General features: G+C 46.6%; 1 protein-coding gene across 1 annotated transcript; it reads left to right on the plus strand.

Moving 5' to 3' along the window:
• The first annotated feature begins 12,276 nt into the window (after positions 1–12,276).
• On the plus strand, positions 12,277–26,560 carry LOC133349207 (myosin regulatory light chain 12A-like). The gene is made up of 3 exons (XM_061562491.1): positions 12,277–12,665; positions 14,779–14,940; positions 26,148–26,560. The coding sequence occupies exons 1-3, from the start codon at positions 12,479–12,481 to the stop codon at positions 26,321–26,323; spliced, it is 525 nt and encodes a 174-aa protein (XP_061418475.1). The 5' UTR covers positions 12,277–12,478; the 3' UTR covers positions 26,324–26,560.
• Positions 26,561–27,873: the final 1,313 nt, after the last annotated feature.

Raw genomic sequence — 27,873 nt, forward strand, 5'->3', positions numbered from 1 at the left:
GTTTAGCGACGTAGTGGGCCACACTCCGCCACGCTGTGTGATGGATTTAGCGATGCAATGGGCCACGCTGTGTGGTGGGTTTAGCGTTGTAGTAGGCCACACTCCACTACGCTGTGTGGTGGGTTGAGCGATGCAATGGGCCACAATCCGCCACGCTGTGTGATGGGTTTAGCGATGCAATGGGCCACACAAACGAAACGTCGGCGTGATTGTAATTTTTTGCGACACAATGCGAGGAGATTTTGGTAAACAGCTCAAGTGAGGGGAGAGTTCTAAACAGCAGCCACAGTGTGGATGTGGTTGCCGCACGCGGTTGCTTGGGGCAAGAGGGCTCGCGTCTAAATATCAGTCTTGTTTAATTAAGTTATTGCCAGGCCTGTGTAAGTGCAACTTGAAAATTTCACGGGCGCGCCTCCGGGTAAGAGGGAACGGCCTCCCAGCGTTACGAGAATAACACGAGGAGAGCACGAATAGTACGAGAACAGCACGAGAACAACACGAAAACAGCACGGGGAGAGCACGAAATCACCGTGGTCCAGTTAAAACCCACACCGCTGTGCCGTGCCAGCGGCTGCCACGTTGCATCAAGGCCGGCATCGTCCCCGCAGCGACGCTCGTACCACCGCGTCTGTTTACAGCCGACAGGCTGCACGAGGCCAGCATTGTCTGCCTGCCAGCCAAAATGTCCATTACGTATACAACAATAATACAATTATTTAGCTCTCCTGGTCATGTCTGGACTCGAAAGGAGAACGCCCATTTTGCCCAGATGATAGTCCTAGTTGTCTTTCGATTTAAAGCTTTCGTGACTGCAGGGATTCGTCTTCTTGGTTCTTTTGGTAAAGTCGCGTAGAAGGGAAAAAAAATCTTATTTTATTATTTCCCTTAAAAAATATATATTTATTATTTTATTATTTTTATTCTACGTGACTTTACCGAAAGAACCAAGAATAGTGTGCATACAGTTTGGAACAGCTGTTCCAACATGCGTACACTTATGGAGGTGAACCAATTAAACTTTGCGTTATTAACGAGTCGTAGTGTTGTGCTTTGAGTGGTAATTGATATCATATTTTTGGGAACATACTCAGTGAAAACATTCATAAACCATGTGGAGACAATCGTAGATTTGTGATTTTGCGCTCCAGGGTTCGAACCCACATTCATGGCGATGTAGCCTTACTCATTCATCACCATGAATGTATTACTACATTTGACCTCTCGAACGTAAATACAACGGAGCTCGCAGAGTCGCACGCTATCATCATCATCAACCATACCCGTCCACCATAGAGGCATCCCTGGGACAGTCTGTAGAGCAAATGCCCGGTGGGTCGATCTATTCCGAGGGCCGGCAGGCCGGTTGGTCTGTGTGGTAAATTTTTAAATGTGATCAGAGTAAAAAAATGTTTTAAAAATATTTTAATACTTCTAATGTATACACTTCATTGCTTATTTACGCTCTCTGGTGGCATTAAGTCCCCATATTTGGCAGCAACCAAATATTCTTTCCTCACCTGCCACCCATTTGTTTTTTGGACCCAGCCCAAATTGTCCAATGAGATGGCACAACAAAATCACGCCAGTACGTCACATCGCAAATCTAGCTGCGAGTACTACTACACAGTTTGCCATCGCACAACACGTAAAAAAATTCCTTAGCCCCAATTTTGGGCCCTGTGTGGTTACAAATGCTTCGGCCGATTGTTTTGTCCCAGTCCGTCACCGATCATCATCGACCATACCTGTCAACTACAGAGGCATCAGTCCCGCAGGGCTCTTCACTGGCAATTCATCTCACGAGTCCCAGTGCCCTCAATATAACTTCATATATCCTGCAATCGTCCCCTTGACACGTCACATCTCGGTAAAATGCCCATATTTATTCGATCGGTAAAATGCCCATACACTCGTAAATTGTGCCTCAGTTTACATAATTTAGCGGTGACCGTATGCCTTGGCCAAGTCTATAAAGCCTGCTGAGCAGATGGATGCTACTGTTAAGGTGTCCACTACGTATGTTGTCTGTCAGAAAAGCAGTGATGGTGCTATGCTTGGTCGAAATCCAGATCGATATTCTGTTAAAATTCCGCACGAATTTAGTGAGTTGATGAACTGTTTCTGAAACAATTTTTTATGTTTTAGACACGATATAAAGGAGATTTGAGAAGGGGGCCGGGAATTGTATGTGCCAATTTCCAATCAGTGGGTATGTATGATGAACTTCTTTCACCCCGTACGTAGCCAACTGTGCTAATCGGAGCTACTGAGTTGGAAACATATTGGCTATGTAAACAAATCGTCTATCTGGGATGCAATAGCATTGGCATCTCTTATTGGGATTATTGTAACGATGCCGTCCGTCTGGTTTGGCGGTTTTGTAGGCGTTACGTTTCGTAAGATTCGTTGCTGCTTCCCTTGAAAGTTCCGAAATGAAATAGAGGGGGCCAAATAATTTCGGGTTGGGTCTGGGAGGATGAGTGACAGTAATTGACGAATGATTGCTTGTTTCAAAGTTGATCGCTGCTTGTACACAAACGCTTGTTGAGGTATGAAGAAGAACTCTATTGAACATAAATCTCGCTGACATGTATACATAGACTGGGGAAAGGGGGAGTGTTGTGTTGTGGAAGTGTAAAGACTAAACCATGAACTACATTTTTATTTTTTATTTTACAAGGTCATGCCCACGAAGCTGTGTAGCTCTTTTTCAGAAGCAACCTGACCACAAGTGATCGCTCAATGAAATGGCTTATCACGTGGAAATATATAGCAGCCAAATACTCTAACCGCATGTTGATTCTAAACGTGAAGGGGAAAACCAGAGTACCCGGAAAAAAATCCACGCGTCCACGGGGAGAGAGAGAGACGCAAACTCCAAATATACAGGCGGTCAGGATCGGAATCGAACCCACGACCTCCTGCATACCAGGCGAGGTAGTTAACATCTCGCACACCGTGGCGCAGACCAATTTTTGGGGAGATTCTGAACCAGGTGTCATTCTGATTTGTGCTCTTTCTTTCTGAAGAGGACATGCAATTTGATAACACTTGCAAAATTTAAGTCTATTATTTAAACGTCACAGATTTGTATTGGAATAACATTGTGAAAAAAAAAATTGGCGATAGTCCATAGATAATGGTACACAAGCACGAATAACAAAATAAACTCAACACATTTATCATTAACGCTGATTTAAAAATAAAAAAGCATAAACTGTGAAAGGCACCGTTTTGGGACAATTTGTCTTTTGAAGGCAATTTTATTGACGAAAATGTGTTGAGTGTTTTCTTTTTTTTAATAATCAACACGCCACCATCCGACGTTTACATTCGCAGTGCGTGACAATCCGGACCCAAACTCGTGTCGGTATTTTCCGATTATAAAACGCGCTCATAATGGAACTCCTAAAGCGTCATCGACCAGTCAACACATGGAACGCGACGCGTGGCCAGCAGCAACACGTTCACACGTGGCTTAGTGTCACATACTGTACACTTGTCCGGCTGGGGAACACGTGTGTACAGTATAAAATACATGTGTATATACTGTACAGTGTATACACATGTGTAGGTCGACTCAGCCACAAATGAGTACCTGGTGCGGTGTGTAAACATCAAAGGCTGCCCGACGTGGTTTTGGCCACCCATCTCCCCCGCCCGCACAACCCGATTAACACGGCTGGCTATAGACGGTGCGAAAGAAATTCAACATCTTGTCGTGTGACGTGTCGGCCTTCATAGGTGCTCGCTAACAGCACTTGCCCCAACAACTCTGGTAAGGCTACACGGGGGATATGTGTCTTTGTCGTTTGATTACATACACACGTGCGGTTTCAAAATCAAGCAGTGAAATTCGCGTTGTGAGTTTTAAACAAATTTCTCATTAATGCATCAACCACCAGCCCTAACCCTTGCCAAGTCAGGTTGATGTGTCACGCTGATTCATGGGAAAGCTTCAGATGTGCCGCGGTGGCGAGGAGATGTTACCTACCTCGCCTGGTATACAGGAGGTGGTGGGTTCGATCTCGACGTTGAAGCTCGTATATTTAACATTTGCATGTTCTCCCTGTGGTCGCGTGGATTTTTCTCCGGGTCCTCCGGTTTTCCCCTCCACATTTAGAAACACGCGTTTAGAGTATTTGCCTTCAATGCATTTCCACACGATAAGCCACTTCGTCTAGCTATCATTTGTGATACCAGGTCGCTTCCGAACACGAGCGACGAGGCTCAATGGGGCCTTATCTGGTAAAATAAAAAAGAAGTTGAATTCGTTTAATGTCAACATAGCAAAGAGGCCTGAAAACGCGCCACGCGCTATTGCAGTCAACGTTACTACAGCGCACGCCGCACTGCGCGTGTGAAGCTCACCCCAACAGCCGGGAATTATTAGTATTCGTACGAATCATCATTTAATGTGCAACGTGCACAGTTTTCGTTCACTCTCAGACAGCGAGAATGAGTCAGGGGCACGTAAAAATACAGACAAGCAGGAATTCATCCAGAAATGGCGCCGCCAGTTATTTGTTCAAGTTCTATGGTCTGGCTAACTCTGTGCGTGAGTGTTTAATATACAGGTGGCAGGAAACCAGAACACCTGGCGAAAAACCACAGGTGCGATCGGATACCACTCTATACCCTGAAATGTCACTGGGAGGCACATTCGCATGAGTAGTGTAGTTAATAATAATTGTTTATATCTACACACACAGTGCCGATTAAACACGACTTAAAAATGTACTTGGCAGGACCTCGGTTTGTTTAATGCGAGGCACTCCCTTGCCTGCTGTGTCACCTCTGGTGCATTTTTGTAGCGCTATCATAGAAATATTGGCGGTACTGACTAGAACACGTGCTAAGACGTCCAATAAATTGCCTTTCAACTATCCCAAGACCGAGAATTGGAATAGGCGACTCAAAGCCTTTGCCGTTTGCAGCACCAACGTTTTGGAACGAACCTTGTCTCCTCCCTTCACAGCGTCAATCTTCCTTCAAAAATATTCCATAGTTGTCAACTTATACGGTTCACCCGTATTATTGTACAGTTTTCAGGTCCACACGGCATACAGCCGTTTCAATACGGGCAAAACACTTTTTTTTCGCCCATTTGTTTGTGTTTATTCCTTGTGATGGGACTTTGCAGGATGAACGTTGAGATTGATAAGGGCACGGGGTGACCAATTAGTTCTGAATTTGTCTGTAATAAGGTAGGCACTGGTATTATGAATCAGAATATTAGTTCTGATACAGCCACATTTGCCAAAGTTTGATCCTTAACCGTGTATCGATAGTTGAATGTTAATGTGCAAGTTTATTGAGGGACTATGTGGTGTTGTCTTTCTGTGGTCTGGGACTGTTGTTGTTTTGCTGCCTTTCCCAATCTTGCATTCACATTGAAAAATCGGCAGGAACTTTATATATTTTTGCAATTTGTGCTTACCGTATATACTTTATAAATTTAAAAAAATACATTTTTCGTGACTTGCTTACCTTTCATATACTTTGCACTCCTATCAGTTTTGTATCGTTTGTTGTTGCAACTTTCGGACCACGTGCCCCCTACTGGACATCTCTGAAGAAAGAACTTTACAGCTCATCGGATTCCTCCTCCTGAAGTCGAAATAAAGATTTGAAGCTTTCGTGACTGCAAGGATTCATATTCTTAGGTTTTTTACGGTAAAGTCACGTAGGTAAAAAACTTAAAATTAATTAAAGTAAAATAAAAATAAAATAAAAATCACGATAAGCTTACACAAGCTTCCGTCTTCAGGTGGAACCGTCACAGCACGATTGCTGAAGACGGAAGCTTGTGTTGCCTCCGAAACGTCGTTATTATTTATTATTTTTTCTTTTATTAATTTTACATTTTTACCTACGTGACTTTACCGAAAAACCTAAGAATATCGAAATAAAGACTCAGATCCTGAATGCACGCCCACGCCCCACGCGCTAAAGCCTAACCGCGACGCATTGCAGTCGTCTCTGTTGTGAAACGTCATTCATAATTCACAGCTCTGTCAACCCACTGCTGGATTAACACCTCGCCCCCCCACGTATTTTTGGTTTGTGGAGGTGAGGGTTCGGGCAGGGGTCGACAACCCGCGGCTCCAGAAGCCGCATGCGACTCTTTAAGGACCTGCTTTGTGACGTTGTTCATTAAAAACCGTCTCGTATTCACCCACAGTGCATTGCGGCTCTTGAGCTAGTGCGGTTTTTTTTGGTTCTTGCACCGAATTTGAACAAAAATGGCTCCACTTGTTATTTTGGTTGCCGACCCGCCGGGTTTACGGTGAAGTGGGGAAGCTCAGTGCTGCCTCGGATGTCACTCACCACTGATGTTAGCCTGTGACCGGGAATCAGACGATCGGATTCGGAGCGGAGCGCGCCAACCCCTGTGCCATGGCACATGTTTTTTGTAGTTGGTTAATTTCCATTCGCTTCGAGTGACCACGCAGTGGTTTGTGCACTGAGCCCAGAACGTGATGTGTGTGTGTGTGTTGTGTGTATGTTGAAATCCTTTCGCTCCATACTTTGCAAACCGTCCTAATCGGAGGTGCGTATGACCTGAGTTAGATTCCAGGGTACGGTTAACATCGGTGGCAAATAAGCACCAACCCGCATAGATAAGCGTGGTGAAGTATGGTGAGGTGGGGAGGCCATCATTGAGCAGCTGACTGATAAGATGCCGTAAATTAGTCACAGTAGTATCCCATGAAGGGGCATATAACACCACAGGTTAATCTTTTAATAAATGCCGATACATCTACGCCTCAATGAGATGTCTCTGCGGGGAGGTCTCCTTGAGATGGCTCTTGACGCAGGCAGAATGCAGCATCGACTGGTACCTGTGCCAAAGACACCTATGACAAAGAGCTTCATAGCTCATCGGATTCATCAGAGTCTAAATAAAGATTGTGAGGCAGTCGAGACGGCAGGTGGTGGGGTTTCAGCGCGCCTGCTTCACGCGACGCCCGCTCTCCCCAGGCAATAGCACCAATGGGCCCTCTTTGAAATCTTCTTTGGCTGCTCTCCAAAACCGCACAGCAGTGGCAGCATCATCACTTCAACTGCAAGCACCGTGCTCCGCCCGTACACGCGGCGGCGTGAGCATGGCAAGTCACACTGACGATTGCTCTGCAGCAGTGGTTCTTGAACCGCCCACCCTGCGGCACGGATACCGTGCAGGATAAATTTCGATTGTGCGTGCGCGGAGAACACCAGCGCTACGTCGTGGTGGCAAAATGCACTGATACGCACGGGACACGTGTCTTACTAACACAACACTCATCATGCAGGTTTTTTTGGTGTTCATATCGCGTAAATATATAAATGTGTCGTTAAACCCGCCACCACCCGACACAGCCAATTAGTAAGGGTTGTCACGTAAACAGAACGTGGCCAATTCGTTACTAGTACAGCACACCGGTGTGTTGGAGAGCAAAGCCACAACATTTACAATCTGAGTACGACGTTTCGCCAGTAATTACAACTAGCCAGATTTGTGGATAAATCCTCCTATTTTGTTCCTTAAATAGAGGAACGTCATACTCAGATTGTAAATATTGTTGATTTGCTCTTCAACACACCGGTGTGCTGTACTAACAACGAATTGGCATGTTCTGTTTACCTAACAAACCTTACTTATTGGCTGTGTCAAGTGATGGCGGGTTTAACGACACATTTATATATTTACACAATCTAACCCAAAAAACTGTATTATGGATGATATTGGTCGCGAAAGCCTGAGTGTTAAACTAACACAAGACTATTAGTATTTTACCAGGTAAAGCCCACTGATCTATGAAGTATAGATATTTTCAGAATCGACCAGCTACAAATGATAGCTCAACAAAGTGGCTTATCATTGAGACATTTATAGAAACCAAATTACTCTAAACGCATGTTGATTCTAAATGTGTGGGGGAAAACTGGAGGACCCAGAGAAAAATCCACGCGACCACAAGGAGAGAGACACGCAAACTCCAATTATACGGGCCTCTGGGTCGGAAACCCACGAACTGCTGTATACCAGGCGAGGTAGTTAACATCTCGCCACCACGCCGCTCCAAAAACACTGATACACAGCATACAACACGTGCCTCACACACACATACTGATACACAGCATGAAACACGTTCCTTACTAACACAAACACACTGATACACAGCATGACACACGTGGCTTACTCTCACACACACACACTGATGCACATTATACAACACGTGCCTTACTAACACACACACACTGATACACGGCATGAAACACGTGGCTTACTAACACACACACACTGATACACAGCACACAACACTTGCCTTACACACACACAATGATACACAGCATGACGCACGCGCCTTACACACACACACTGATACACAGCATGACACACGTGGCTTACTCACACACACACACTGATGCACATTATACAACACGCGCCTTACTAACACCGCTCGACAGTCTACATGGATGCGTGCAGGGCCGACGCGAGAGTCGAACGTCACTCTGATGGTCGTGTCCCGATCGGGATGTAAACTTTGCATCCTTACGCTCGCCGTGCCGCGCATCGAATCGTGCGTGGGTAGACATTCTTTTCGACTTTAAAATCGCGTATTCTCTGGGACCCTTTTCGAACGTGTTCACATTCGTTCGTTCATGACCGCACAACAGCGAAGGAGCGTTGCGTCAAATGCGTGATCTCTTCCGACAGCGTTCGCATCAAGCCCTCTTGGCTGTCGTAAACCGGCGTCTCGAGTGATTTGTTTGATCCACGGCTCACGGACGGGCGGCGCAATTACTTTGAGGGCGGTCTCAGTCCTCGCTTCGAACGTCATCCGCCAGACGGGGGGCGCAGTTTTGCCGCTGGAGGTTTGCGCGTCGAGACCGGGCGACAGCCGTCTCCTCCTCTCTCGAACTGAGCTTTCAATCCCCAGTCGCTGATGCAACGGTGACATTTCTGACGAAGTCGAACCATCGGATGCCAAGAAGGCATCGTTGGCATCGCATGCCGAAGGTCTGCAAGCCGATCCAAAGCCTGTTTCTATTTCATCATTCTAAATCTCGCATGTAATTGGTTCACCTGGGTTCTCTAGCCACTAGAGACAGCCAAGTCCACCACAATCTAACATGTCCACGAAGCCGATTAACCTGCCCACTAAAATGAATGTATGATTATCTTTACGTGGAGATGCACATAGCTTCATTTTTGCGGAGATTGCCCGGGCAAGCGGCACACCACCACACCCACATTCACCTCGCTATGGCCACGTTGCCGACTATTGCAGGGGCGTCACGGTGGCGAGATGTTAGCTACCTCGCCAAGTATACATGAGGTCGTGGGTAGGATGCCGACCACGACGCCTGTATAGTTGAAGTTTGCGTGTCTCTCTCCCCGTGGTCGCGTGATTTTTTCTCCGGGTCCTTCGGTATTTTCTTCCACATTTCGAAAAATGGGTTTAGAGTATTTGGCTTCTATATATGTCTCAATGATAAGCCACTTCCTTGAGTTATAATTTGTGGGCAGGTCGATTCTAAAAAATATCTATAATTTATCGCTCAATGGGCCTTACCTGGTAAAATAAAATATCTAATATTTTTTTTAATGGCTTAGTTTTATGGATTATTGTTTTCTAATTTACCAGCGAGCCAGATAATATTCAGTGACAAAATAAGCACTTGAGATACGGATCGGAAATGTGACGTGGTAAATTAATTACGTAATTAATAATATTTTCGCGTGTGTTTGCTGTCCTTTTACTGTACCTCCGATTGACTACGTACGGTGCGAACGAAGTTCAACATACATACACACAGTGCAATTAATTAGCCCTCAGTGTTGGGCTCAAGGGAGTCACGCAGAGTGGTCACGCGTGGTGGTCTGGGAGCAGAGGGCGTGCTGGGCCCGCGGGGTGGTGGGTGGTGGGTGGTGGATGGAGTTTCTCTCTCGCCAGTGCGGGCAGAGATCATCACGGGCTGCTACGTCAAGAAGCCATTCTTAATTATACACCACGCCGCCTCGTCTCACGTACTCACTCAAATGGTATGTGATGACTGACGTGTCGATTATCAGTTTAAAGACTATTCATAAGCTTGGGGCACGCGCGTCAATTCTTTACTCTTTGGGGCCGTCCATAAATGACGTCACGCAATTTTGGACGATTTTTGACCCCCCCCCTTCGTCACACGGCGTCACAAAAAGTCAGACCCCCCCCCCCCTCAAATATGACGTCACAAAGCTCTGCCCCCCCCCCACCCTAAAAAAATAAAACATGCTTCAAATCGCTTTAAACTATTGTCATTGTAGTGCGTATTTATTGTGCCGCTGCACTCTGATGCTGTATGAGAAAACATTTATTAAAAAGTATATTTAATTAAGTAGAACGTGTTGTCTATATTTATTTAAAGTTGCGCATTTTGAGGTGACGTCACATTTCTCAAACCCCCTCCCCCCTCGTCAAACATCGTCACAAATGTCTGACCACCCCCCCACCCCCTAGGTGTGTGCCGTCATTTATGGACGGCCCCTAAGCGTCTGCCCCAACAGTCTGTCACGGCTATAGGGGGATATTTGCCTTCGTCTTTACAGATACCACGCTTCAGGAAAATCGTTGTTGGGTTGTGGTCACCGTGTGTGGTCCCGACGAAGCCACGCTTGGCCCCCGATGGCTCGAGGGCTAAAGATAGCCGGAGGCGCTGCTGCTGCTGCTGCCGTGCAGCTGCCGTAGGCGGAGACACGCGACTCGCGATGGGCACACGTGTGCAGCTGCTATTGTGTACGGATGATCATATTCTGATATATTAACCTGGTCCTGGGCCTCCCCTAGGTTGACTTGGCATTGAGTACCTGGGGCGGTGTGTAAACATCGCCACTCGGGGAGACAAAGGCGGCCGCGGCGTGGTGTTGGACATCCGTCCCCCGTGTGCCTTTGCTTACAGCAATTGCCCCAACAGTTTGCTATGGCTACACGGGGGTCTTTGTATTACATCGTAGGAACGGCCTTCATTCAACGGCGGATAGACCACAGTTGATCAGAATAAGAATATGTATTTATACTGCAGGAGGAATCCGATAAGCTCTAAAGATCATTTTTCACAGATGTCCAGTCGAGGCGGGTAAGAACGTAACAACAACAAACAAAAAAATCACTTGGAAAAATATATATTCAAATTAAAGATGATGGTGAATCGTAAGCGGGTTGGCGACATCAAGTGGGCATAGGCAGGTGCACGCCCAGGTGTATCTCAGGTGAATGTCTCGATATCGATCCGAGCCGATATCCGTTCTACGAGAGCTGTGACTGTGAAGTTCAGTAAACTATAAGTCTGTATATTTTTTTTCACCAGGTAATGCCCCCACTGATCTATGTAGCTCTTTTTCAGAAGCGACGTGGCTATCACAAATGATACCTCAACGAAGTTGCCTTCTAGTCACGTGGGAATGGAGAGCAGTAGCCGAATAATCTAAACGCGTGACGTTGATTCTAAATGTGGAGGGAACTAAAACCATGAAGAATAATATCATGTGGTATTATTAAAGCTAGCCTCGTCAAGGATATCATCGGCTTCGAGGTTCGTGACACGATGCGTATGAATAGCCGAGCTGACGCAGGCTCCCGCTATCGACTTGACCAAGCCTTGCTGTTGTCGGCTATTCCCTAGGCGCTAAAATATTACCGTGCAATGACACACACACACGCACAAAGATGTGTATACATATACACACACACACCACAAAGTCCCCGTTACTTTCCAGTGCCTCTTGGAATCACCGGCAAATCGCCAAATGCGGTGCGTGTATAAAACATGAAAAACACGTTTCAAACACATTCAGAATCGGAATCAAAATACGTATTCATACTGGAGGAATCCGATGAGCTATGAAACTCATTTTCACAGATGTCCAGCAGGGGCGTGTAAGAACGTCACAACAACAAACAATACAAAAAAAACGATAGGAGTGCAAAGTACAAAAAGGTAAACACATCACCAAAAACACACACAAATACAACGAACCCATCCCCATCCTACCATAAGCACCTGTGGAACACCGTTAACAAAAATAAACCACGCGCGTTCCGCTATCGTTTTCATCCTTGAAAACGAATTATTGTGCTATCGTCTACTGGGGGGGTGGTCTGTTCCATCTGAAGCCACGCGTGCCCTGAGTGGCAACAACAGCCCGGCGTCGCTAATTATAACTCTGCTCTCAATGCGACCACCACCACCACCCAGCCACCCCCACCCCCGCATAGCGCAAGGACATTTGTCCGCTTATATCCAGCGGCGCATCTTGAGCCGGGGGGGGTTCTAGACAATCAGAGCTCGGTGCAGGATCCTCCTCTTTCCTTCCTTCCTCCCAAGAGAGGCTGCTCGCTGTCAGGAGGCCAGGGGTGAGGGATCCCGGCGAGCCCGTAGAGAACTTTTGCCGACCTCCGAGAGAGTCTCATCTGGTGAATTCTGTGCCGAGATCCAAGGTTCGACGACGATGTCGAGCCGCCGCACCAAGGGGAAGTCCTCGTTCAGGAAGCGGCCTCAGCGCGCCACCTCCAACGTGTTCGCCATGTTCGACAAGTCGCAGATCCAGGAGTTCAAGGAGGCCTTCAACATCATGGACCAGAACCGCGATGGGCTCATCGACAGAGAGGACCTCCAGGACATGCTGGCCTCTCTCGGTAAAGCGGCGCGCGCGCGCGCACGGCGTTTGAACTTTTAAAAACAAAAATGTAAAATTTCGATTTAAAGCTTTTGTGACTGCAGGGATTCATATTCTTGGTTATTTCGGTAAAGTCACGTAGAAGGGAAATAATAAAATAATAAAAATAAAACATTATAAAATTCTCACGACGTTTCGGCCACAACGCAAGCAGCCGTCCTCAGCCGTCCTCAGGTCGTGATAATTGTATTATGTCACCTGAGGACGGCTGCTTGCGTTGTGGCCGAAACTTCGTGATTATTTTATTATGTTTAATTTTTATTATTTTATTATTTCCCTTCTACGTGACTTTACCGAAATAACCAAGAAAACAAAAAATGTTAACTTAACAACTGAACGTCCGCGTTGTGTTGTCGTATGCCACGATGTTCTGTTGTAGTCTTCCTGAACAAAATGTCAACGCAAACAAATGTCTCTTCGTCAATGAACCTGTGGATGAGGGCTTGCTCGCACCGCGCGGGTAGTGGTTTTAATTCATGTTTGACCATACTTCACCACAATGGTCAAGGCGGGGTGGTGAAGATGCATAGGGTAGACGTGGAGGCTGAAAGTTAAAGTAAAAAAAAACTATTGATGTTGCTGCACTGCCGGCTCTCTGTTGTAAAACATCACTTTGACACAACGGGATGCGATGATGCGCGAGTGAATGGGACGAAGAGGTGACAATGGTTGTTGGCACGCTGCACGACGATCTGGTGACCTGATTGTTATTCTCGGCCACGGTTAGCATCAGTTGCGAGTAGTCTGCACTCCTTCGTATGTAATGTATGTATGTTGAACTTTTTTCGCGCCGTACGTCGCCGACCGTGCTAATCGGAGGTGCGGGAAATGGAAGAATAATATCAAAACGACATGAACTCTCTCCTGAAATCCTCTCGTCGTGGCTATCAGAACTCCACGTTGGAATTTATCTCCTGAACATATTGCCATACGCACGAATTGTAAACTGGAAAGGGAAATATGCCCCCATCCACTTCACGAAGCAGTGCTGATCAGCGTGGTGAAGTATGGTCAAAATACCCCCATGACTGGCACGACGCGGGGAGGCCATCATCCTGGAGTGACTTGGCAAATGGCTACAAAGAGTTTTAGTAATTTAATTTCCAAGGGAATTACTCATTAAAGTTTGTGAAAACCGCGACGTCTTTTTTTTGTCAGTCTAACGGGTTCTCACGATGGACGGGTGTGTGGTTGTGGCCGGATTAAATGCAGAGAGAGGGCACGATTGGGAACGAACGCATCACACCGATGTTCACACATTTTCCCAGTGCTGTGTAGCATGCACATCGTGGAGAACGCACATCGTAGGGTTTAAAGTGGAGACTCTGTGCTAATGCTCTGAACGTCACGCGGCAGCTGCCGTATGCGCTTGATGCAAAGCAGATCCCAAGAGATCACGAGCAGCTGCTGTACCAATGAATAGATAACAGTGACCGAATTGAGATCATGCACGTGACATTATTCAGCTTAACAGCGGCAAATTTCCCATTATTTGAAGGACATTGTTTTTTTTATTTTATTTGCGTTTGTGGTTAATACTAGGAATCTAGGGCTTTAGGGATATCATATAGTTTTTGAAAGGCTTCTGCTCACCAGTAAAAATTAGTCAACCCGATTACATTTAGTATAACACTTTTCAACAGAATGAATCAACCCACAAGTGTCACTGCAATCGTGGTGCCTGAGTAATACCCACGTAGGCTTGCTATGGTACGAGGTTAGCAAGGCGATTCATGAATACTTACCTCCACAACCACACGATCGCGGCTCTCAACTCTCAACGTTCCTTCTGCCATTGTCAACACGTGTCCACCCACGTTAAGCAGTTTGAAACTCTTATTTGCGCTTATGTGTGAAGATGACTGGAAGGAATCCGAAAGAGAGGAAGACCGAACAGAGAATGACTTGACAACGACATCAGGGATTGGTGCTAGAAATATGTTGCACTACTTGAGCATATAGGCACAAAGCAGAGAGGACATATGCAGAGAACAACTACGGGCTGCCCGCCCCATGGATCGTGACGATGTTGATGACGACGATGACTCGGGATGCTTCGTTTTGCCCGACAGGAAAGACCCCGACGGAGGAGATGCTGGAAGAGATGATGGGCGAGGCGTCGGGGCCCATCAACTTCACCATGTTCCTCACCATGTTCGGGGAGAAGCTCAATGGCACGGATCCCGAGGATGTCATCCGGAACGCGTTCGCCTGCTTCGATGAGGACGGCACGGGTATGGCGTCAAGAGGCGTGTTGCGTTGGCATGCGTGCAATTTCGATGGCCCTACTCTAGCGACTCTGGAATAACAGAGAAGTCAATGTGTTTTGTTGTTGTTGTATATGTATATTTTTATTAGGTAACAAGAAATCCCAAAAATAAGCGTATAACGCGCGCGTGTAACGAAACCAGAATAGAACTCCTCCAAACGGCCGTCCTTCTTCCTCCGCACCTCCGATTAGCGCACGGTGCGAAAGAACTACAACTCACGCACGTACATCAGTTAAAGAACATTTGGGTTCATCACCCTACCACGGTGGGGACAGCGATTGGGAGCAGCAGATTAACGGGGAAGGGAACGAAAGGGAAGAGAGGGATGGAGTGGAATGATGTGACCAACCAAAATAAAATGACATCAATGCGATGTCCAGATCTACTATTCTTGTTTCCTCCCGAGGAGCAACGATCACTAGGCTCCCGCATGAATGTCTCCGCGTCCGAGATCCTGCCTCTCCCCCCAGCACTCCGGACCCCCCCATTGCCCTGACCACTCATGCCGAGTTCAATAGGAACGTGGACCATATTGCCTCGTGCTCCCATTCTTACCCTTTCAGCTGATAGCTCGTGTTATATAACCCTGCTAAGGCATGGATAATTCGAGGTGGGGAGCGGGGATTCTGGATCTTTCCTATTCGCTAGAATAGTCTTTCCTGCAACTATGTAAAATGTTTGAACCGGAGCATGTTGACGTCTCGAATTACCCCCCCCCCCCCCTCCGGTGTCAAGCCCCCACAGAGTTGAGTCAACTGAGATGCTTACCACCGCGCTACAAATCCGGTTAAAATAGTCTGTTATGTCCTGGTAACATTCCGAGATGTCTGGGCACGTCCAGAAGGCGTGTCAGCGTGTGTCTGTACTGTGACTTGCGGGCACCTCGGACAATCAGGGGAGAATTTGGCTCTCCTGTCATTGGACCGGGTAGGTTCCACGCATGAACTTAAACTGAATGATTTTCAAAGTGGAGCAACCTGGGCCTGCGTTGTTTATGTCCATCTCCAGGGTGGTAAATGTCGTCCCAGAAGCCTTTTCCACAACTTTCTAGTTTCGAGGTCTGCCCCGGTTTTCCGCCACCGTCAATCAGGTGATACACCTCCGCCAATTTCGATTTTTTGTTTTTTTTTTGTCCGTGAGCCAATCTAGAATGTGGGGGTGGGGGGGGGGGGCGGAGCGCTGTGGTCAAAGTTCTTGTTCGGGCTTTAGTAATGGCATCTCTAATCTGAAGACGTCTACTCAAGTATGTCTGCGCAACATCATCGTGCGCCTGCATTTGGCTGGAACGGTTATACCTTCCCTTCCTTAGTCAGAAGCCCCCCCCACCCCCCCACCATTTCCAAGCCAATTGCCAGTTAATCCCTGTGCCCTCTATTTTTAGAGATGAGTTGCCCCACAGAAGGGACTGTCGATGCAAACGGGAGGGGGAGGAAAGAGTTTCGCCTATCCCTGCACATCCCCAGGGTGCTGGAGACCGTCCATATCGGCCTCAGGACCCACGGCCTATTTCTCACAGGGAGGCAAAGGCAATCCCAGCACGTGACCAGGGGCCACGCAGAGCCGCCCTCCTCCCCATCTCTTTCCAGCCCCTTACCTTTGCGGGTTAACCCCGTGGCTTACGTTCTGCAATGCGATTGTTGCTTTGTGATATTTCAAGAAACTGGTGAGGGCCATGCCGCCCCCCTCACTCCTGAATAAGGAAAGGGAATGGTAATAAATTCGTGCTATTTTGTGGTTCCATGCAAACGAGGTAATGCGCGAGTGGAGCGTTAAGAAGAAAGCCTGTGGGATCAGAAGTTTCTGAATCAGAATCAGAAGTTTATTATCCAATAAATTACCCATTGAGCTATACAGCTTTTGTTCAAGGGTGACTCGGCCGGCAGACAGATGTGGGTGGGGACCATTCATACGTAGATGGTATAGGAGCTTTGGCAAGACCATCATCTTTAGTCAATGTGCCCGATTATGATAAGGAAGGGGAATGTCTGACCATACTTGCAGTGTGGTGGAAAGGGTGGAGGGGACATGAAGGGTGGAGGGGACATTTGTTTCTGGAAGCGGCGACGTAAGAAATGGAAATATAATGACCCCCAGGTGTTTGGTGCCACCGTGTTTGGTATATAGGATGTTGTGGGCTCGATCCCGACCCTGTATTGTCTATCTCTCCCAGTGGTCGCGTGGATTTTTCTACGGGTCCTCCGGTTTTCCCCTCCACGTTTGGAATCAACGCCACGCGTTTAAGAGTATTTGGCTGCTATAAATGTCCACATGATGAGCCACTTTGTTGAGCTATCATTTGTGATAGCCATGTCGCTTCTCAAAAAGATCTAAATAGCTCAGTACAGCCTTACCTAGTAAAATTAATAAAAATTGTTTCGTAAAAATGTCATTTGTGTTGGACACCACCAAAGGGTGGAAGCCTTTTTGGTGGCTTTGGGGAGACGGGGGACGAGGGCATCAACTCTGATTTACCTTCGTTTAGTTTATACCCCGAAGCCTCCCCGTATTACTTAACCAGAGATAACAACACAGCGATGAAAGATACCGGCCCCGTAAGGGTAATGACGACTTCATCCGCGTATACATCGATTTTATTATCTTCTATCTCTTTACGTAGCTTTGCTAAGCTAAGCTATTTAGCAACATTTTTTACCTTTTTATTTTACCAGGTAAGGTCCTCTAAGCTATATAGCTGTTTTTCAAAAGTGACCTAGCCATGAATGATAGTTCAACGAAGTGGCTTGTCGTCACGTGGAGATTGATCGCAGCAGCCAAATACTCGAAGCGCGTGTTTTTAAATGTGGAGGGAAAACCGGAGAACATGCAAATTACAACCATACAGCAGCAGGGGTCAGGGTCGGGATCGAGCCCACGACCTCCTGTATACCATGCGAGGTAGTTAACATCTCGCCGTTGGGGCGCCTTACCCCCACTATCCACTTTTTTCCTAATACTTTTCGAAATCGACTCAATAGTCAGGGTGAATGGTAATGGCGAAAGAGGGCAACCTTGCCTGGTACCTCTGCCCAAGGGAGAACTGGGGTAGATTACACCATTCGTGACCACTGAGGGCGTTGGTCTAACGTTTAGTAGGTTACATTGTCAATGAAAGTATGGGGTAGGTCAAACTTCAGAGAAGTCAATGTTCATGTTCATAGGCGAACTGCTTGAGGCAAGAGCAACATCTGTCACTGTGGTAGTCAGAGAACTGGACTTAAATAAGTAATATTTAAAAAAAAACTTTAAAAAAACGCTTTAATTAAATGTATAGTACTAGCAATGACAGCACTCCACGACTCCAGGAAGTGGCCCCGAAGCTTGCCATAACGTAAGGGACCGTGGTCAATTACAGCCAACGTCAGTTTACCGTGGACAATTAGAGCCAAGCCGAAACATAACATGTTTTTTAAAATATATGTTTTTATTTTTTTATGATAGAATATAGTATTGCCATCAGCATGACATAAGTATACCAAGTCCATACCACATTGGGAAGTGGGTAAATATTGAGTTCGAATATTTGAGGATACAACAACAACAGACAAAGTGAGTTAATAAAAAGCGTGTAAAATAAAACAAGCAATGAGACAAATTGCCTTTCCATATGAAGGAATTTTCAGATGCGATTAAAAATACATTTGGATGTTTACAAATATGTGGTGGCAAAGCGTTGTAGATGCCACTCAGGGGAAGAGGAGTGAGCCAGATGTGCGGGATGGAGGAGGGCAGGTCACCGAGACAGCGATTGGAGTGGCACCCAAGACGCTGGCGGGCAAGGAGGAGACCTCGAGCCAAACAGTGGCAGTGGCGAGCAGAGCCGTAGCGAGACCGAGGCCACCATCACCTCCCTGCCTCCGCTTCGCCACCCCTCTCGACGCCCTGGCCCCACCTCGCTACCAAGGCTTGTTGCCTTTCCACAACTGGAGGGGCAGCTGCCCCGCTCTCCCCTTGCCCCTTGCTACAGCGCCGGTGATGAGACTTGGTGGTGTCCGGTGCCAACTCTATAACAACAGCTGCGTAGTTTGGCAGAATGATGCTGTGTGGCGGTGAGATTTCTACAACAGCTTTGGGGCGACGATTACTTCTGGGAGGACCTTGAGATTCCTCGGATGAAATGACATTGTGAAATCTGTGCCACGTGATTTCGCTGGCTTGCACACCTTTGTTATAACATTCGCCGGGTTTGCAGGCAGGCAGCAGCCTGCTTGGGTTTCTGGGCAACCGTGCTGGAATAGACTGCTCGTCCGCTCGAACCCCCGCTTGTCAGCTCAGCGTCGGTGTAATCGGTGTAAATGTGTGGCATAGCTGATGTGGTTGCGAGATGTTAACTACCTCGCCTCGTATGCAGGAGGTCGTGGGTTCGATCCCGACCCTGGCCCCTGTATGGATGTTCTCCCCGTGGTGGAGTGGGTTTTTCTTCGGGTCATCTGGTTTTCCCCTCCACATTTTGAATCAAAGTGCGTGTTGAGTATTTGGCTGTAAAAATATTTTGCATGTGATGAGCCACTTTGTGGAGCTATCATTTGTGGCCAGGTCGCTTCTGAAATAGAGCCAAACAACTAAGCGGGCATTACCTGGTAAAATTAAAACATTTTTAGTTTACTTTAAATTCAGGGTATGCCCGACACCACGCACCTCTGGTTAGAACGGTTGGCTACGTACGGTGGGAAAGAAGTTGAACACACCTTGTGGTATTGCCAGACAGGTGGAATTCAAAGGGATACACGTGCTCTGTACACAACACTAGTCCAATGTGGTAATCAGTAATGGAGCCGTGTTTTTTTTATAAGGGCCACGTGAGTTGGAGGGAAAGTTTGTTGTGGCGACATCAATACGCCACCAGAAGTAATCCATCAATAGACGTACAGAGCGAGTGGTGTCACTTGTGATAGAATACCTGGTGTGCTGCTGTAGGCTCGCCTTGTCCCACTGTCTCAGTCACTGGACACATCTTCGCCAGTGTCACCGTTCATACGACGGACGGGCAATCATCGTCACCGTAATGGTTTTAGTGTTGAAATAAATTCGACTGTAAGGTTAACATGGAAATGTAGCAGGTTATTTATGACATCTTTCAAATATACATATTTTTTTTTATCAATGTAGAACATGAAAAAGACGATAGTCCAAAATACACGTGCAAATATTTACTATCCAAATACAAAATTTTGATTTAAAGCTTTTGTGACTGCAGGGATTCATATTTTTGGTTCTTTCGGTAAAGTCACGTAGAAAGTAAATAATAAAATAATATAAATATATTCCTTTATATTTATATTATTCCTATTATTTTCCTACGTGACTTTACGTAGAAGGTAAATAATAAAATAATAGAAATATATAGTTTTATAATTATATTATTTTATTATTTCCCTTCTACGTGACTTTACCGAAAGAACCAAGAATATCAAAATACTGTACTCAATTTTATTCGCTCCATTAGATGCAGTCAGGGGATCATGTAACAACAAGTCCCGATGATGATGCCGATGACGTTGATTGTGCAACTGTCAATTTCGATTTGAAGCTTTCGCGACTGCAGGAATCCATACTCTTTGGTTTTTTCGGTAAAGTCACGTAGGTAGAAAATAGAATAAATCACGACGTTTCGATTGCAACACAAGCAATCGTCATCAGCGTGCAACTGTCAGTTGCCATTTGGATTAATGACCCAATAAAGACACCGCCTCTAGCGGCACGAACGCACACAATCCTTGGCGGTAATTGTTGATTCACGCCCACATTGCTTACAATGAATGATATGTATATACCAGAGGTGGGACAAAGTCATTGTTATGCAAGTCCAAGTCGAGTCTGAAGTCATCAAATTCATGACTCGAGTCTGACTCGAGTCCAAGTCACATGACTCGAGTCCACATCTCAGAGGTGGGACAAAGTCATTGTTATGCAAGTCCAAGTCGAGTCTGAAGTCATCAAATTCATGACTCGAGTCTGACTCGAGTCCAAGTCACATGACTCGAGTCCACATCTCAGAGGTGGGACAAAGTCATTGTTATGCAAGTCCAAGTCGAGTCTGAAGTCATCAAATTCATGACTCGAGTCTGACTCGAGTCCAAGTCACATGACTCGAGTCCACATCTCAGAGGTGGGACAAAGTCATTGTTATGCAAGTCCAAGTCGAGTCTGAAGTCATCAAATTCATGACTCGAGTCTGACTCGAGTCCAAGTCACATGACTCGAGTCCACATCTCAGAGGTGGGACAAAGTCATTGTTATGCAAGTCCAAGTCGAGTCTGAAGTCATCAAATTCATGACTCGAGTCTGACTCGAGTCCAAGTCACATGACTCGAGTCCACATCTCAGAGGTGGGACAAAGTCATTGTTATGCAAGTCCAAGTCGAGTCTGAAGTCATCAAATTCATGACTCGAGTCTGACTCGAGTCCAAGTCACATGACTCGAGTCCACATCTCAGAGGTGGGACAAAGTCATTGTTATGCAAGTCCAAGTCGAGTCTGAAGTCATCAAATTCATGACTCGAGTCTGACTCGAGTCCAAGTCACATGACTCGAGTCCACATCTCAGAGGTGGGACAAAGTCATTGTTATGCAAGTCCAAGTCGAGTCTGAAGTCATCAAATTCATGACTCGAGTCTGACTCGAGTCCAAGTCACATGACTCGAGTCCACATCTCAGAGGTGGGACAAAGTCATTGTTATGCAAGTCCAAGTCGAGTCTGAAGTCATCAAATTCATGACTCGAGTCTGACTCGAGTCCAAGTCACATGACTCGAGTCCACATCTCAGAGGTGGGACAAAGTCATTGTTATGCAAGTCCAAGTCGAGTCTGAAGTCATCAAATTCATGACTCGAGTCTGACTCGAGTCCAAGTCACATGACTCGAGTCCACATCTCAGAGGTGGGACAAAGTCATTGTTATGCAAGTCCAAGTCGAGTCTGAAGTCATCAAATTCATGACTCGAGTCTGACTCGAGTCCAAGTCACATGACTCGAGTCCACATCTCAGAGGTGGGACAAAGTCATTGTTATGCAAGTCCAAGTCGAGTCTGAAGTCATCAAATTCATGACTCGAGTCTGACTCGAGTCCAAGTCACATGACTCGAGTCCACATCTCAGAGGTGGGACAAAGTCATTGTTATGCAAGTCCAAGTCGAGTCTGAAGTCATCAAATTCATGACTCGAGTCTGACTCGAGTCCAAGTCACATGACTCGAGTCCACATCTCAGAGGTGGGACAAAGTCATTGTTATGCAAGTCCAAGTCGAGTCTGAAGTCATCAAATTCATGACTCGAGTCTGACTCGAGTCCAAGTCACATGACTCGAGTCCACATCTCAGAGGTGGGACAAAGTCATTGTTATGCAAGTCCAAGTCGAGTCTGAAGTCATCAAATTCATGACTCGAGTCTGACTCGAGTCCAAGTCACATGACTCGAGTCCACATCTCAGAGGTGGGACAAAGTCATTGTTATGCAAGTCCAAGTCGAGTCTGAAGTCATCAAATTCATGACTCGAGTCTGACTCGACTCCAAGTCACATGACTCGAGTCCACATCTCAGAGGTGGGACAAAGTCATTGTTATGCAAGTCCAAGTCGAGTCTGAAGTCATCAAATTCATGACTCGAGTCTGACTCGAGTCCAAGTCACATGACTCGAGTCCACATCTCAGAGGTGGGACAAAGTCATTGTTATGCAAGTCCAAGTCGAGTCTGAAGTCATCAAATTCATGACTCGAGTCTGACTCGAGTCCAAGTCACATGACTCGAGTCCACATCTCAGAGGTGGGACAAAGTCATTGTTATGCAAGTCCAAGTCGAGTCTGAAGTCATCAAATTCATGACTCGAGTCTGACTCGAGTCCAAGTCACATGACTCGAGTCCACACCTCAGAGGTGGGACAAAGTCATTGTTATGCAAGTCCAAGTCGAGTCTGAAGTCATCAAATTCATGACTCGAGTCTGACTCGAGTCCAAGTCACATGACTCGAGTCCACATCTCAGAAGTGGGACAAAGTCATTGTTATGCAAGTCCAAGTCGAGTCTGAAGTCATCAAATTCATGACTCGAGTCTGACTCGAGTCCAAGTCACATGACTCGAGTCCACACCTCAGAGGTGGGACAAAGTCATTGTTATGCAAGTCCAAGTCGAGTCTGAAGTCATCAAATTCATGACTCGAGTCTGACTCGAGTCCAAGTCACATGACTCGAGTCCACACCTCTGGTATATACAGTATATAAATAACCCAGGGAAACGAGATACCAATCCCTTTAATGACGATGATCAATTTATATTGTGAAAATATAAATGAAGTCAGGTGAAGTTCATTCCAAAGACATGCCTCAGATTCTGCCTCACGATGTTGCTGTTAAACGCTAACTTGCACACACACACTGCCACGAAATAGTTGTTTTTAGTAAACTTGTATTTATTTAATTTCGGTTAATTCTCTCCGTATTAAATTTCACAGTGTTTCGTTGCTTAAACATGAGTGGCCGTGACGTTGCAGTGAAAACTCACCGTTCCCATGGCAGGAGCCAGACCCTCTGTTGGTTCTAATCTCATTGAGTCTGGAGGTCCGAGCCAGAGGAATGTGGAATTGTCACCACTGGTTCATGGCCACCTCTTTGGATTGCATTCTTGCTAATCCATACTCCTGTGTAGATGTTTTATACGCAACTCTAACACCGACTGTGACATATATAGCTAGCTACGGAGTGTGCTAAACTTGCTCCAGTCCTTCCTGATTATGATCTCATCCAGTGGAGTCTGTTGACCGAGATGATTTACAATTGCTTTGACTTTCACAAATCCCTCGATCACGATTATTTTACGATGGTAGTTTACTGAAGCACAAACACACGCATATCCCATGGAGCACCTTAGTGTGCGCGTGCATATTTTACAAAAGTGTTTTTAACCTACGGGCTCAAGTGGTGTGATGAATGGTTGCATGGTTAGGACAGTCGATGCTACGAACACAGTTTTTCCGAGTTAAATTCCCAGCCAAGGCTAACATCAGTGTTGAGTGATATCGGAACTGATGAGTGATATCGGAACTGATTCTGTCCCCATCGACATGGGAAGGTCAACCAACACATGACATGAGAAGGTCAAACAACACATGACATGGGAAGGTCATGTGGTCAAACAACCACATGACTGGGAAGACATGGGAATGCCTTCATCCAGCAGTGGATTTACGAAACCCTGAAATCTCCGTACGAATTTGCGTCTTATAAATGTCAATTAGTATTATTTCAAAGAACCTACATACCCCGTGCATATATTTTTTTGTATACTTGGGTTTCTCTAAAAGGCTGACCTACCCACCCAGTTTCCGCGCTCGGAACTTGTCACAGAAAAGGCAAACGTCGTCTGCATAGCCGCAGGTCTCGCGCGTGTCGGCCGTCACTCTCCTCCGTCACGGGGACGCGGACGACCGGGTGTGTGGTGGGTGGGGGTGGCGATCTTGGCCTGGCTCGAACGAGTGCCACGGTGGCGAAATGTTAACTACCTCGCATGGTATACAGGAGGTCGTGGGTTCGATCCCAACCCATGACGCCTGCTGTATATTTGGAGTTTGCGTGTCCCTCTCTCTCTCTCTCTCCGTGTTCGCGTGGATTTTTCTCCGGGTCCTCCGGGTTTTCCTTCCACATTTAGAATCGACTTGCGTTTAGAGTATTCGGCTGCTATACATTTCCACGTGCATAGCCACTTCGTTTAGCTATCATTTGTGGGAAGGTCGCTTTTGAAAAAGAGCTGTATGGCTTTAGTGGGCCTTAGCTGGTTAAAATTAAAAAAAATTATTCCAAGTTTAGTTTTTTTAGTTGAGAAAGGTGCCCGAACGGGGCTCCGTGACTCACCGCGTCGCCCCGCCGCCCGAACGCACGCCTGCCTACCTCATCCTGCGGCGACATCACAGTCGTCTGTTTATCTGGGTACATTCCAATCCTCGACATTCACACGCGCGCAGGAACACCTTCGCGTTCTCTTTTTTCTGTCTCTCTCCCAGTGACAGCTGAGTTACTCAACGTGGGTTGGGCCACGTTACTCGAGATGACGCCAACGTGCGCGCACGACAAAGACGGCTGCAGCCGAGCCCAAAATATCGTCATGTTGCATTACTAATTATACACGGGCTTGATGCACACTGCAACTGATAACCACGGTCCACCAACGTACGTCGGCAAAGGAAAGCATGAAAGCACATGTGTCTCTCTTCCCGTGATCGCGTGGGGAAGGACAACGAACTTGACACAAAACGCAGTTCTAAAGAAATGAGTTTGTCAAGCAAGATTTAAAAGTGCATAGCTCTAGTGGCTTCCTTACATCGGAATGAAGAGCGTTCCAGACGGCCACAGAAGCGCATCTGAAAGCGCGCGATGCGGTGACCGTCTTTGTTCGATGGCCAGCCAAAAGCCATTGCGAGGATGACCGGAGTGCGCGTGATGATGGTTTATGCTCCTTGACGAGATCAGCAACGTGTTGTGCTTCATTTGTGGCGAGCAATTTGAGTGGAATGAGTGCGTCCTAATCACCTATTCGTTCGACAACCGGAGGCCAATGCAGCTTCGCGAGCGCCGAACGGACATGGTACGCATACAGTCCGCTTGTCGATCCACTGCTAGATGACAGCCATCCCACTCTGCGCGGGTTCTGATCACATGAGTAGGGGGGGGGGGGCATGAACCGCTCAGCTACCACCCGTTAAATATATTGTACGTCAACAACTATTACATTTTAATTTACGGTGGAACAAAATCAAATAATACTTTCCTACACAGCCTCGTTGACCAGTGTCTGAGAGTAAATCATTATCGACAATAGATTCGTGAGGAGGCAAAACAAATGCATTTAGTGACAAACGAGTCAGTTTTACCATTTCACCTTAACCTACCGATAGGCATCGATTCTCACCGAGCAATGCACAGGTGCATTGCAAAATGCGAGGACTGCAGTCAGAGCCCTCCGGAGAGTATGACGAATTTGGGCGACTGCCCCGGGCCCCTCGAGAGAAGAGGGGGGGGGGTCCCGTGCTTCGACATCACGGTGTCAGATGTAATCCTTTCTGTCGGGGGGCCCACACGGTGCAATTCGTCCCAGGCCCCGCACCCCCAACACCCCCACCCATGGACAGCCCTGCCTGCAGTGTGTGGACTGTGTCCGCTGTGTCCGCTCGGTCTCACGGGGTGTGCAGGGCGCATCAACGAGGACCACTTCCGCGAGCTCATGACCACCATGGGGGACCGCTTCTCGGACGCGCAGGTCGACCAGCTGCTGGCCGCTGCTCCCATTGACCAGCGCGGGGAGCTCAACTATCTGGAGTTTACGCACATCCTCAAACACGGAGACCGCGAAAAGGACGATCAGTAGTCGAGGATGATGGCTCGCGCTGGACGGTAGCGGCCCAGAAGGCTGCTGGACACAGGGCGTGTACTCGTGGGCTGTTATTTTTCTCGAATTGCGAGCTGAGACGCTGCTGCCAACTTATCTGCATGACGACTCCCTTTCCCTTTGCAAAAGTGTCATTCGATGATTAAATGATTTCTAAAGTGTCTGTTTGGTGTTGTTGAAGGATGCGCTACATTAAACGTGAAATTCGTAAATGTGTCCCAGAACCATTTGTGAACATCTTGGAATGTCTCGATTACAAATATTATTCTGGCAATGAGCGGGGACCAGATCAGATGGAGCAAAACCACAGTGTGGGTGGAGTAGTGATTGAGTGGGTGGAGGGTGATTGTGTAAACATTGGCAGGGGAGGGAATGGGCTGCCAGCTCACCTGTGTTCTGGGTTGAGCCTGACAAAAAATGTTGGTGGTAACTTTACCTAAATTGGCAGTGATTGTTTCAAGTGTAGTCCTGCAGTTACTTTGGGTTGACGTGTAAAGTACTTTAAACTGCACATGCACACATTTAGAAATTGTGTACATACTCTATAGCTACGTACGGTGTGAAATAAGTTCAACATACATACATAGACACATATACAAAATGCATATGTGTATACAATGATATTTACTTTCATATACCATTGTATCAAGCGCGATTAGCGAGAATCTATTAATGTCAATAAGAATGCGGTCGAGCCTGCACCCACCTATCTTTCGCTGTTGGTCGCGTTGAGACGCTGCTGCACGAGGGTTCCAATGCCACCGTGTACGGGCATCGGAGCCTGGGTCACCACGATTGTGACGCAATGTGATGTAAGATAAGGCCGTAATGATAATATATGGGGGGGGGGGGGACATATCCCCCCCCCCCCCAATATTCAAATATGCTCAAAATGTGCTCCCCAATATATTGCTATAAAGATATTTTTAAAAATTATTGCTATGCAATGTAAATGAAAACATCAATTTGCTAAACCTTGGCCATAATATCTGGACTTGTCTTCATATAACAATGCATAGAATTATGTTTTTTTATTATTGTGGTTATGGTTGTACTTTATTAATCCCTAATCTCTGCCATTACATACAATGAGACAATACAAGGTAAAAAAGGAAAAAACAGAGCAATGTAATACAATACACTATTAGACATTATTGTAAAAAAAAGTCCTATTCCATGTGTTAGTGAATGTTTTTTATATTCTAGCCAGGAAATTCGTTTTCAAATTTAGATTTTTTTCTGGGGGGGGGACCCCTAGACTCCCTGGAAGATTTGGTCCCGCCATGGCTACGGCCTTGATGTAAGCACTTCATCACTCTCCGCTACTACACACTCACAAACATAACGACCCCCCTTGCAGACATGCAGACGCCTGGGACAAGTGTTGTTGTAACCCAGCACACGTTTTATTTGTCATGCCAGCAAGGTGCATGACGGGGTGGTGTGCCCAGAACAATGCATGGCCACCTTTGTCTCCCCAGTGCTGTTATTTAAAAAAAAGTCCACCTCGCGGAAGCACGGGATGGATT

Source organism: Lethenteron reissneri, chromosome 29 (assembly GCF_015708825.2).
Source record: "Lethenteron reissneri isolate LAM-NWPU_2019-01 chromosome 29, ASM1570882v1, whole genome shotgun sequence".
Taxonomy (NCBI): Eukaryota; Metazoa; Chordata; class Hyperoartia; order Petromyzontiformes; family Petromyzontidae; genus Lethenteron; species Lethenteron reissneri.